Source organism: Quercus suber, unplaced genomic scaffold (genome assembly GCF_002906115.3).
Source record: "Quercus suber isolate HL8 unplaced genomic scaffold, Cork oak 2.0 scaffold_14, whole genome shotgun sequence".
NCBI lineage: Eukaryota > Viridiplantae > Streptophyta > Magnoliopsida > Fagales > Fagaceae > Quercus > Quercus suber.
The window spans coordinates 1045220-1058915 of record NW_027069479.1 but is presented as its reverse complement, the minus strand read 5'-3'; the positions used below and the strand labels follow the sequence as shown (position 1 = coordinate 1058915).

Here is a 13696-nt window from a genome sequence, read left to right as displayed (position 1 = left end):
GAATTTTTTACGTTTGAGTTTCATCGTTGAATTCTGTAATCTCTTTCTTCGACAAAGGGCTGAAATGGTCCGGACAAGAGTAGAGATGCCTTCAGCAACCCTCATCATGACCGTCAATCGGCACTTGCAATGCAACCTTCATCAGTTCAACACATGCAGTCTATGGCTGTAGCCATGGTGGAATTAACCCATCAGAATCAGGAATTGAGAAGGGAAATTAACCTTAGAGGGCAACGTCAGGAGGTCTATGGAGAGGAGCATGGTCAGAACCAAGCAGATGGAAGAAATGTGGAGTCAGAAAGCCAATCAAGGGGTAATGCACCAAGAAGAGTGCCACACTTAGAAAGAGAGATGGATCAAATGAGGAAAGTTATGGCTGAGATGAGGGAAAACATGAGAAGAACAAATCCTGTAGAGGATCTGGTTCACCGAACAGACTCCCCCTTCACAACCCCTATCAATGGTCATCCTTTACCTCCGAAATTCAAGATGCATTCTTTGGATTCATATGATGGGATGCGTGACCCATTTGACCATATCACTACCTTCAAAACTACCATGCACCTTCAAAGGGTTCCAGATGAGATAATGTGTAGAGCTTTCCCCACCACCCTTAAGGGACCCGCGCGAGTCTGGTTTTGCAAACTACCCCCAAATTCAGTAAGTTCTTTTGAGAAGTTAAGCAAATTGTTTGTTAATAATTTCATTGGAGGGCAAAGGCACAAGCGTTCCTCGTCTAGTTTATTGACTATAGAGCAAGGGGAGAATGAAAGCCTGCGATCCTTTATCACACGCTTCAACAGGGAGGCTTTGACCGTGGACGAGGTGGATGATAAGTTATTGCTGGCAGCTTTCCATAATGGGGTCAACTCTGACTTGTTCATACATAAACTTTATGAGAAGGAACCTCAGTCCATGGCCGAACTCATCCATTCTGCCCAAAATTTCATGAATGCAGAGGATGCGATCATAGCTAAGAAGAGGAAGAAAGCTGAAGGAATGGAAACATACCCTGCTCGTCACTCTGAACAGCGTCCTCGTCCAAAGAAGGGATAGACAGAGGATAAGAAAGACCGAGAGAAGAAGGCAGGTCCATCAGCGAGGAATTAACAGCACACCCCTTTGAACGTGCTGCTCGAGTAAGTCCTTATGCAAATTAAAGACGAGCCTTCCTTAAAGTGGCCGGAGAAGATGAAGGGAGATCCCAACAAGCGTAATAGGAATAAGTATTGTCGCTTCCATAGAGATCATGGGCATGACACGGACGAATGCTTCGATTTGAAGTAGCAGATTGAGAATCTCATCAGACAAGGGAAGCTGAGAAATTTCCTTGGACGAGACCACAAGGACGAGAAATTGAAAGGGAAGGTAGAGGAATCATCACGACCATCGCTCGGAGAAATAAGAATCATTCTAGGGGGAAGTTCTGCAGGACAGTCGTCCAAATCAAAGAAAGCATACTTGAAAGCAGTGCAAAACGTTCAACTCTCTGGATGATCACCGAGTGCAAGGACTACGGACGAGCAAGCCATCACCTTCACGGACGAGGATGCAGAGAGAATCCATCACCCTCATGACGATGCTATTGTCATCACCCTCCTTATTACTGACTACAAGACTAGAAGGGTGTTGATAGATAATGGAAGTTCTACTGATTTTTTGTATTATCCAGCTTTTCAGTAGATGAGGTTAGGACGAGACCTGCTCCGACCAGCGAGCTCCCCCCTAGTAGGTTTTGGTGGAATAAAGGTACAACCTGTGGGTAGTATTTCATTACCAGTGACAGTGGAGGCATACCCGCAGCAGGTTACTAAGGAGGTGAACTTCCTTGTGATAGATTGTTCATCCTCCTACAACGCTATAATTGGAAGGCCGACTTTAAATAGTTGGAAGGCTGTAACATCCACTTATCACCTGTCGGTTAAGTTTCCAACAGTGCAAGGAGTAGTACAAGTGCATGGAGACCAACTAGCAGTAAGAGAGTGTTACTTGGCGATGATGGCTATGGACGAACAAATCCAAGCCATGAACATTGAAGAGAAGAGAGTCGTGGCAGAACCTGCTGAAGTGTTAGAAGATGTTTCTTTAGATGAGACAAATCCTAAGAGGTGTACCAGGATCGGGGCAGATCTAGAAGAAAAAATTAAGGAGGACCTTATCCGGTTTCTGAGAAAAAACACTGATGTATTCGCTTGGTCTCATGAGAATATGCTGGGTATAGACCCCAATGTCATTACACATCGTCTAAATGTCTGTCCTACCTCAAAGTCAGTTCGACAAAAGAGAAGGGTGTTTGCCCCGGAGAGAGATCAGGCTATCAGAGACGAGGTTCAGAAGCTGATGGCGGCAAAATTTATACGAGAAGTATATTATCCAGATTGGTTGGCCAATGTGGTGATGGTCAAAAAGGCAAACGACAAGTGGAGAATGTGTGTAGATTTTACCAATCTCAACAAAGCCTGCCCTAAGGATAGTTATCCATTGTCGCGTATTGACCAATTGGTGGATTCTACAACGGGCCACAAATTACTTAGCTTCATGGATGCTTTTTCTTGATACAACCAAATAAGGATGAACGAGGCCGATCAGGAGAAGACATCCTTCGTCACTAGCCAGGGATTGTTTTGTTATGAAGTAATGCCCTTCGGTTTGAAAAATGCTGGAGCAACATATCAAAGGCTGGTTAACCATATGTTTCGTTCATAGATCGGGCGAAATGTAGAAGTTTACGTGGATGACATGCTGGTGAAAACTCAGGACGAGGGAAGACATCTAGACGACCTGCAGGAGACGTTTAACACACACTAAGGCAATATCATATGAAGTTGAACCCTAGCAAATGTGCTTTTGGAGTATCTTCAGTGAAATTCCTTAGTTTCATGGTTTCACACAGAGGGATTGAGGCAAACCTGGAAAAGATTAAAGCAATTTTAGATATGAAACCTCCACAGAGTATCAAAGAAGTCTAGTCTCTTACCGGACGAGTTGCTGCCCTTAACAGGTTTGTTTCTAAAGCTACTGACAAGTGTTTACCATTTTTCAAGGTTCTAAAGAAAGCATTTGAGTGGACGGACGAGTGCCAGAGTGCCTTCCAAGACTTGAAAACGTACCTCGTTACGGCTCCATTACTGAGTCCGTCCGTGATAGGAGAGGAGATGTTTTTATACCTGGCAATAACCCCATATACCGTGAGCTCAGCATTGATGAGGGAGGAAGGGAGAATACAAAAGCCAGTGTACTATACAAGTAGAGCACTTAGGGGAGTGGAAGGACGATATCCCCTAATGGAGAAGTTGGCTTTCGCACTAATAACAGCCTCCAGAAAACTAAGGCATTACTTCCAGGTTCATGTCATCAACGTCATGACGGATCACCCACTCAAGAAAGCAATGAACAAGTTGGAGGCTGCAGGATGATTGATTCAATGGGCTGTCGAGCTCAGTGAATTCGACATAAAGTACCAACCTAGGCATGCCATAAAAGCTCAGGCTCTGGCAGATTTCATTGCAGAGTTCATTCCAAGTTATGACGATGTAAGTGAGACGAAAGGCAACCAGAAGTGGATCGTCCATGTTGATGGATCATCTACACAGCATGCCGGAGGAATAGGTGTGGTCTTGCAATCTCTAGAAGGGGATAAATTGAAACACAAAGTTCGCTTGCATTACCAAGCAACCAATAATGAAGTTGAGTATGAAGCTCTTCTCAAAGGGCTGGAATTGGCCAAGTCCGTGGAAGTAAAGTCAATACTCATCTTGGGAGATTCTCAGGTAATCATGGGCCAGGTGAATGGGATGTACGAGGCTAAGGAAGAATGAATAAGGAAGTATCTTAACAGGGTGATGCGACTTATGAAAAAATTCGAGGAAATTAACTTTGTTCAAATCCCAAGGGAGGAGAATATGGAAGCAGATACCTTAGCGAAAGAAGCTTCGACGAATGAAGCCGTCAACGAATTGGATGAGATTCAGTATATGCCGAGTATAAATATCCCAGAAGTACAACAGCTGCAGAGCAGAGAAAATTGGATGGCTCCAATTGTATTATACTTAAAAGATGGACGACTTCCAGAAGAAAAAGATGAAGCAAGAAAGCTGAGGGTAAGGTCAGCTAGGTACGTTCTTATGGACGAGATTCTGTACAAAAGAGGCTTTTCCCAGCCTTATCTCTGGTGTCTAGATCCGGACGAAGCAAACTATGTACTCAGAGAAATTCATGAGGGAGCGTGTGGCAATCATTCAGGAGCCAGATCACTCGTCCATAAAGTCGTCCGTGCAGGATATTACTGGCTAAATATGCAAGTTGATGCTAAGGCCTATGTCAAGGTCTGCGATTAATGCCAACGGTTCAGTAACGTCCCCAAACAACCATCAGAGTACTTAACCCCAATGACAGCCCTATGGCCCTTCGCACAATGGGGACTAGACATCCTGGGTCTTTTCCCAATAGGCGTAAGGCAAATGAAATTTTTTGTGGTTGCTATCGATTATTTCACAAAGTGGGTAGAAGCAAAACCTTTAGCTAATATCACACAACAAAATGTCAAGAACTTTGTATGGAAGAACATTGTGTGTAGGTTTGGCATGCCCAGGGTGTTAATATCCGATAATGAACGACAATTTGACAACGCACTCTTCAAAGATTTTTGCATGCACTTCAGGATTCAGAATCATTACGCTTCACCCACCTACCCACAAGCAAATGGTCAGGTTGAAGTTGCAAACCGATCCTTGTTAAAAATAATCAAGACTCGGCTTTAGGGAGTAAAGGGGGTATGGCCAGATGAAGTACCAGGTGTTTTGTGGGCATATAGGACGACAACGAGAACTCCTTCAGGAGAAACTCCTTTCAAGCTAGCCTATGGAATAGAAGCAGTCATACCTGCAGAAGTGCATATGGCCAATCATAGGGTGGCAGCTTATCAGGACAAAGATAACGAGGAGCAACTCCGTTTGAATCTTGATCTAATAGACGGGGTAAGGATGGACGCTGAACAAAGGATGGCAAGGTACAAAAACCTTATGGCTAGACAGTATGATGCAATGGTAAAGCCAAGGCGGTTTGACATAGGCGACCTCGTCCTGAAAATGGTTTCCTTAGCAACAAAGAACCCAGCTCATGGGAAGTTGGGACCTAATTGGGAAGGCCCTTACAGAGTTATCAACTGCAAAAGACAAGGATCCTATTACTTGGAAGCCCTGGACGGGAGAAGGTTGGAGCGTCCTTGGAATGTTGAGCACTTGAGGAGATACTATCAATGAGAGGCTAACCCGGGCGAGTAATTCTGGACGAGCCTGAGCTGAGGACTACATAAAGACTTATTTATTTAATATTGCTTTGTTATTATATTTAAGTCATAGATAGAGTTATGGTTTGGTTTGTACTTATATTTCTAGAAGGCATAAAAACTTTAAAGTGTATGCCTCGTCTTTAAACAATACTTTTATGTTATGTATATAATGTTGTGTAGAGTATTGATTTTCATGTAGCTAAAAGCTGAAAAGCTCAAGACGAGAAAATTCTCTGGATGCAGAGATGTATCGCCAATCTTTTCTTAAGGCAAATTCGTCCAAATAAAAGGACGAAGTGAAATTTATGCCATCCAAGCAAACTCGTCCAAATAAAAGGACGAGGCAAAATTTATGTCATCCAGGCAAACTCGTCCAAATGAAAGGACAAGGTAAAATTGATATCCAGGCGAACCCGTCCAAATAAAAGGCCGAGGTAAAACTTACGCCATCAAGAGATTAACATTTACTCGTCCATACAATGGACGAAGTAAAATATTATGCATGTCCCAAGTATGAACGAGGAAATGCATAGACGAGTATCTTTGGAACCAAAAACATTTCGGTCCATAGACGAGCAAAAATGCAGAGTCTCAGGATGAAGATTGGCAAAATCAAAAGATGAATAATGCTGAATTACTACTTCATATGGATAAATCACACTTAGTGAAATTCCAATAAAAATGGTAAAAATATATGTAATATGGATGAGCTAAGCATAAGGTCTAGCATGTGAAAATAAAGACTCGCCCATGCATATATTAAAGAAAGGTAACATCATTCATTCAACTGTTTCAAGGGCGGACAACCAATGTCCAAACACTCTTGTAAAATTAAAACTTGGAGTTTTGTGTAAGCTCGTCCTTAAACTATGGACGAGCCAAGTGTACTTGCATTACATAGAAAGGTCCTAAAACAATGGACCAAAAAAAAAAAAAGAAAAAAAAAAAGAGAAAAGTACAAAACATTGAAACATTTCTTAAGTCTGGGGAGCATTGTCATTGGAGGCGTCTTAAGGAGGAAGGGTTGTAGCATCGTCTTCAATATTGGCGTCTTCAGAACCTGTTTGAAGGAGAGAGCTGGTAGCAGCATTCAGGTTAAGTTTAATGGAGCTGAAGTCCACTTCAGGGAAGTTTTCCATAGCATCCATCCTAAAGTCTTCAAAGCCAGTTGCATAATTGGTGTCTAGAAGATCAGTGTATTGCTTGGACGCCTTAAACTCGGTCACTGCATCTTCTTTTGCCTTGGTGAGAAGAATACTCAGCTCATCATTCTTCTTCTGTATATGATCAAGACGAGTATCTTTCTCCACCGCATCAGCTCTCAGCTTCTCAACCAGGTTCTGTGCCTTCTTCATCTCTTCCTTAGCTTTAGCAACTACTTCAGCCCATTTCTTCGACTCTTCCTTCACTTCTTTGATTCTCGTCTTCAACATGATTCTCGTCCTATCTAACCCAGTAGCTTGCCTAGACGCTGCTATGAATTTGGACATGGCCTGCAAAAACGATTACAATAATTAACAAATAGAAAGACGAAGAATCTTGAAATAACAAGGACGAGGTAAAGATATGTTTACATACCTTAAAAAGATCATGAACACCAGAGTGTTCAAAATCCTTTAAAGACATGTCATAGCAAGTGTTTATGTCCTCGTCTATGATAGCGTTCTGGAAGCGCTCCCATGCAAGATCTTCATTCTCAATAATGTTTGAAGATGCCTTTTGGGATGGTTGGGACGAGGTAGATACGATCGTCTTGGGCGAAGGAGTCTTGGACGGAGTCATATCAACTAGGGTGGACGAGTCCACATCAAATACTTGAGTGGGCTGCTGGGACGAAAAGGGCTTGGGCTTAACAACCTGAGACGAGTCATGCTTTCCCTTTTTGCCTCGACGGCTGGGGAGGCTTCCCAAATCCAAATTTTTGGATATAGTTTTCCTCTTCTCCTCAGCTGATGGACGAGGTTGAGCCTGAGTTTCAAGACGGCCCTCTTTAACCAGAGTATCCTTTCCTCTGTTTTCCTTCAATGTTGCCATTCCTGAAGCAAATAAAAATAATAATAAGTGACAGATTATAGGAAGCTGAATAAAAGTTAGAAAAATATCATGAAAAATGTTTACTTTTTCGCACTGTAACTTCGTGGGCAATTGCCTCGTCCGAGGGATTAGGACCAAACCCCCACTTAAAAAGATTGTGTAGATTAACTAAAGAATGAAAATTTCTGTTGGCATGAAGGCGAGCCTTATGGACGCGATCACGATGAAACTTGCTCAAGGATGGACGTTTAACACCTATGAAACAAATCGCAAATTAGACGTTTGGATAAAGTTATATATACAAAAAAGAGGGAAAGAAAAGTAAAAGGGGAAGGACGTACTTTCAGGACGCAGGTTCCCTAAGTCTCCAGAGTAAGGAGCAAAGGGGTCCCTTCCAACCTCTACAGGATTGCCAGACCAAAAACCAGAGACGAAAATAAATTCCGTCTTCCAATTCCTGTCAGACGAGGTCAGAGACTTGATTAATCTACAATCCCTGCCCCTTGCTGTAAATTGATGAAAGCTAAGAGATTGGCTTATCTCAGAAGGTTTATAACAAAAAAGAAACTCGTCCACAGTAAGAGGACGGTCCCTTCCAAACACTTCATTCCACAAAATTTGCATTGAGATAATCAATCTCCAAGCATTTGGATTAAACTGACAAACACCAAAACCTAACCTAACTAGCAACTCTCTAGCAAATGAATTTAAAGGAAATCTAAGACCCCCTAAGAAGTAGGCTTCATAGACGCTTATTCCAAAACGGGGGTTGCAGCACCATTCTCCACGGACGGCTAACCTTGGGTTAAATTCGTCCGGAATCTGATACCACGCCTTAAGGTTTGAGAGCCTTTGTTCAGATGTTTTAGAGTGGACGCCTACTGCACAACTATAGACTATTTCCTCTTCATCTGTAGGGTTGGACGAAGGAACATTAGACGAGGTACTAGCTTGGGAACCTGAAGCTTTCCTAAGTTGCTCCTGAAGAGCTTCTACAGGAAATCCAGGGACGCCAGAGATGTATTCCTCGTCCGTAGAATCTCCTTTGCTATTGTCACTACTACTACTAGAACTACTATAACTAGAAGAATCTTGATACTCGTCTATAGCCCTATCTATACTATTGCTAGACGAGGAAATAATGGTAGACATTCTGAGGAAAAAGGAAAACCTAAAGGAAGGAAGAGAGTACCTGGCTCTAGACGTGGAGAGACTTCTAGACGAGGTTCTAGACGAGGAATTTCAGGAGGAAAATCTCAGTGAATGTGAAGGGCACAGAAGGGATTCCACTATTTATAGATAACCAAATGGGGCACTCGAAACGACACGGGCCAATCAGAAGAGACCATGTGGCTTGTGCCTCAAAAGAATAAAACGACGCAGCTAAGAACCAATAGAACTGCAACACGTGGCACATCCCGTCTCACTAATGCAACTGCGTTTCAAAAAGAAAAGAAAAAAAAGAAAAGAAAGAGAAAGTGAGTTATAAACCAATATTTCCTTAGACGACCTATGGACTGGGGGCAACTGATGGTGTCACCAAAAAAGCCAATTGCTAAACTCGTCCATATAACTCGTCCACAGGAAAGCAACCCCATTTGTTGTAAGCTCGTCCATCCGTCTGTCCAGACGGACGAGCTCGTCCAAGGATTCACTCGTCCATCAAACTAGCAAGATGGACGAGGGTCCTGAAATTCTCCTCTGCACTCCGCTTATCTATTAGAATGTAACCATTCCTCCTTTGAAAACGGGTATAATCAATGGAATCCAAATGAAGTAACCTCCAAAGCAGTTATGGGAGTTACCTCAGAATCTTCCGAACTACACAACGCTTGGAGAAATAACTGCCTCAGAAGACACTATATAAAGGCTCTTCTATTGAAACGCGAGAGGTAACTTAGAAATTTTACATTCAAAAATTCTTTCCCTTCCTGAGAATTGAGAATTTACTGATTTCACCATCGGAGGATTTTTGACCGGCCTCCACCGGTCTCCTCTGACTTGTTGTTTCTTTTCTTCAGGATTTGGCTTGTAGATCATTACGTCTGGAAATTTTAGCCTACTGATTCATTGGATTCATCAGTTATTATGCCCGATGATAAAAATTGTATTAGCAATGTCTTTACTCCATGGATATCCATGGATAGAGATGATCAAACTGCTTCACGCATTGCTTACATGCGATGTGGTACTTAATCTGAAAATACATGCATGGTCAATATATTCAAGATAATGTCACGGTATATCATCTAATTAATTAATTGGAAAAGAAAAAGACTCATACAGTAAACCTTGTTGCAGGTAGGGCATAGTTAAGAACAATTGTGCATCCATACAGAAGAACTATTCATATCAATATTCAACAAAAAGATCATTCAGATCATTAAAATATATATCCGAATAAGTTGTTTAATTGAATTGAATTTGAATAATTGTCTCATATAAAAGGAGTAGAATTGAATAGAAGCAAAAGCACATAAATTTAAAGATTAAGGAAAAAGCAAAAACTTCATTAATCAAAATTTAATTTTTGAACAAACTTTTTAAAGTATAAAAAAAGAAAAAGAAAATACTAAACAAAATAACTAGTAAAAACTACAGTGGTTAAATCAAAAAGGAAAAAAAAATGTAATTATCGAACAGACTTTAAGGAGTTGATTCCATATTTATACTTTGGTTAGTGGTACTTCCTGCATCACCACCACTGCCACTGCAGCCATTGCTGTGTGCTCCTTCTATACTTTGGTTGCTGTTACTTCTTCCTTCATTAATGTCATTGCTACTGCCACTACTTTTGCTTCTTTCTTCTCCTCCATTAAGAACAACTAAAGCCATGCAAAGTTGTTCTTGGGCACCAATTCGAAAAGACCAAACTTCGACCTCATTACCCTTCTTAAGTTAGTTTTTTCTGACGACGTGATTCCAATTTTTTCTCAGAGCATATATGGCGTTTTTGCGCATATTCATTTCGCTAAGATCATCGTCTTGACTATATTAGATGGCTCAATGAATAGTACTTCAACGGCGGCCTCTCCCTGACTAAGAGATTCTCTCTCTACCTCTCTCTCGAAATCTGGATTGGTTTGGCTTATAGGCATGGATATTTTACAGTGACCTGGGTTCACATCAGAATCAAAAAAGGTTTTTCGAATGACCAAAACCTCTCTCGTTACACGCATTCCGTTAATGCGATTCCTGATACTCTCAGGCAAGCGTCGTGGTGGGTTAACGTTTGGAGGGGTAGGCATAGCAGAAGAACTCTTGAATAACTTTCCATTACACAAGATGCGCAGTTTCTTGGGCTTAACCGCTGGCTCACCTTCAATCAATAAAGACTCAGACTTTGATAAAACAACTTGAGCTTCATCATTGGCCTGTGTATCGGGTTTGGGCAAAGCCACTCGCTGAGTCCTAGGCTTCTTGGGAATCGTATCCATGGCCAAATATTCAGTAATTTTACTTCTGAAATCTGTTTGCGGCAGATACTTACGTTTAGTAACAGAGAATAGGATTAAGTCCTTAACAACCCTTTCAGTAAGGAACTGAGTTGCATCTCCTCCTTTCCTCAAAGATTCCTCAACGCATTCGGCTTTCAGTTTTTCAAAAGACTCACAAAAGTTCGAAGGTTTCTCCATGATCTTCAGAGAAACCCTACACAGATCGAACACAAAATATATAGACAGAAACACAATATATCTGCAGAGAAAGAAACTCTAGAAAACGTATTCTTTATAACTCAAAACTGCAGAAAGAGACTTCAGCAAAACCTATTCTTATATAGAGTTGGACGATTTGTTTTGAAATAATTGAAACTCTTCTTCTATACCGACTCTGATACAAGCTACTGGGAAACTGAAAATAAATAAATAAATAAATAAAAATTAAGCTCTCACCGCCTTTCCCATAAATCATCATGATCATCTCACGCGCGGTAAGTAACAAATCCTACCTCGATTTGAATTAGGATTTCATTTCAGTCATTGCCCATTTTACCCCCTTCCTTTTCACGTTCTATTTTTTAAATACTTTCTAATATTAGCTTTTTTTTTCTTTGTTCTTGTAGGATTTTATTTTTTATATGTGGTTCATCATTTATTCATTAAAGACAGGAAAACTTTATTTTTATTTTTAAAGTTAAGAATACTTTTATTAGCTTAATTAAATCTTTTTGGAATACAATTTCTAAATCAGTATATAGTTCTTCTACAGTTATACCCATATGTCTAAATTAATTTGTTGTGTCCTCCATCTTAACATGATTAAAATAAATCACTGTAATGTACCAGCCAGATGTTTGTCTCATCGATGATATGACCATACATTGTGTACATATTATTTCTATTTTTTCCATAAGATTTTTTGTAAGACTTTTCTACTTTTCTATGTAACATAGGAACGGTGATGCAACTTTTACTTTAAATAAAAAATATTTAAAAAAAAAAGTTGGATTCTAGTATAAATTGGGGTTGCACCAAGTGGACTATCTTTATCATGCAACAATTGGGACTTTAAATAATGAACCGAGAGGTTTACAAATAACCTGAACTCAGCTTGAAGAAGAAAAAAAATTGCTCATTTTCTTTTATTTAACAAATAAGTCAAATTCAAGCCTAAATTTAAGTTTCACTATTAAATGAGCCAAGCTCATGAATAATATTGTATTTGTGAACTAGCTTAGGAGTATAACAATTAACTTATATATATGTGTGCATGTGTGCATGCACATGTAACTCCAAGCTTTATTACTTATTCGATGAAATTTTTTAACAAACACATTGTTGGATTAAATTTTCTTCTTATACTCTTCATGCATGCAAAGTTTCAAGATGATTTGAAATTATTAACTATGTCATTGATCAAGTTTTTAAATGTCAAATTTTTGTGTTTAAAATTGCGCATAAAAGATTGGTTTCCATATCAAATACTAAACAACATCTAATTAGTGTGAAACTTGCTTTGCATGTTGAAGAACATAAAAAACATGTAATCCAACGGTTGGATATATATATATATATATATTTTTAATACAAGATAGGAATTCTACTCTAGTATAATCTAAGTGTATATGTGTGTGAAATTCTCTCTTAGAGACTTGAACCCTAGCTTTTGCCTCCACACCTTACAAGTACTTATACTTGTGAAGTGACCATCACACCAAGTGTCGATAAGGTTTAATTAACATTAATATTAGATTTTGATTAGGGCCAATTTGTTGTTTAATATTTTTATATAAATAATTTAAAAAATTAGGATTGTGATCAAACAAACATTCTATAAAAAAAAAGTGTTAGGGTCCTGTTAACAGATACTTTTAGGATAATTGTTAATAAACAATTTTAGGAAAGTTTTGATACAACTTTCATGGGAAATATAAAAGGCGTTAAAAAATTAATTGTTTTTTTTTTCATTAAAAGTTTCTGAAATTATTTCTTAGACAAAAGCTCTTAGAGTATTTGTTAACTTTTCCCTAATTTTAACTATGAATTAATAAGTCTAAAGACATGATTACTGCTAAAAGCAGAATTAGTGATGATAATTTGTACCCATATGCCCATGGTTCAGCCCAACAAATTTTTTTCTTTCTTTATCGAATAAATCCATATAGATACTTTTTTTCCCCTTTTTAATAGCATGATGAGATTAAAAAACAATAATAATAAGGAATCTACCCTAAGGAGAAGATGGCCATGGCCCTTCACCAATTTTGTTAAAAACCGAGTGCATGTGTCTATATATATATATATATATATGGGTTAGACTTAAGTTACACCTGGTGTAATTTTAAGTAATATTATATCACTTAATATTTTTTAATTGGATGCAAATTTTGACAAACCCACCGTTAGATTACATTATCTTCATATATTCTCCATGCTTGCAAAATTTCATGGTGATCAAAGATCAATAGTCATGCCATCAATCAATTGTTTAAATTCAAGTTTGTGTAGTTTAAAATAATGCATAAAAGTGAGTTTATGGATCAAATGGTAAATTACATCTGATCATCATAAAAATTGGCATGCATATTAAGAACATATAAAACATGTAATTCAACGGTTATATTTTCAAAATATGAATTCAATAATAAGTTATTCAAATGGTAAATTACATCTGATCGTCATGAAAATTGACATGCATATTAAGAACATATAAAACATATAATTCAACGGTTATATTTTCAAAATATGAATTCAATAATAAGTTATTGAGTGGTGTATCATTGCTTAGAATTATACCAGGTGTAACTTGAACCCAACCATATATATATATAAAATTAGAATTTTGGTCCAAAATTATATCTAAGGCCTTTGGGGAATATGAAGGTTATCCTAAGGAATAAAAAATGGCCTTAATCCAAGCCTATAAAACACA

The 13696-nt window shown here is 39.0% G+C and overlaps 2 protein-coding genes across 2 annotated transcripts; both read left to right on the top strand.

Annotated features, from left to right (window-relative positions):
- Positions 1-162: 162 nt before the first annotated feature.
- Positions 163-1056, top strand: LOC136070799 (uncharacterized). The gene has a single exon (XM_065781245.1). It carries the CDS (start codon positions 163-165, stop codon positions 1054-1056), a length of 894 nt encoding a protein of 297 aa, XP_065637317.1.
- Positions 1057-3902: 2846 nt separating this feature from the next.
- On the top strand, positions 3903-5261 carry LOC136070798 (uncharacterized). The gene is made up of 2 exons (XM_065781235.1): positions 3903-4114; positions 4814-5261. The coding sequence occupies exons 1-2, from the start codon at positions 3903-3905 to the stop codon at positions 5259-5261; spliced, it is 660 nt and encodes a 219-aa protein (XP_065637307.1).
- The last annotated feature ends 8435 nt before the right edge of the window (positions 5262-13696 follow it).

Coding starts and splice junctions, on each gene's coding strand:
- LOC136070799 (XM_065781245.1), top strand. CDS start 163: ATGGCTGTAGCCATGGTGGAATTAACCCATCAGAATCAGGAATTGAGA.
- LOC136070798 (XM_065781235.1), top strand. CDS start 3,903: ATGGAAGCAGATACCTTAGCGAAAGAAGCTTCGACGAATGAAGCCGTC. Junction 4,115..4,813: donor CTGAGGGTAAGGTCAGCTAG/GTACGTTCTTAT, acceptor GTGGGCATATAG/GACGACAACGAGAACTCCTT.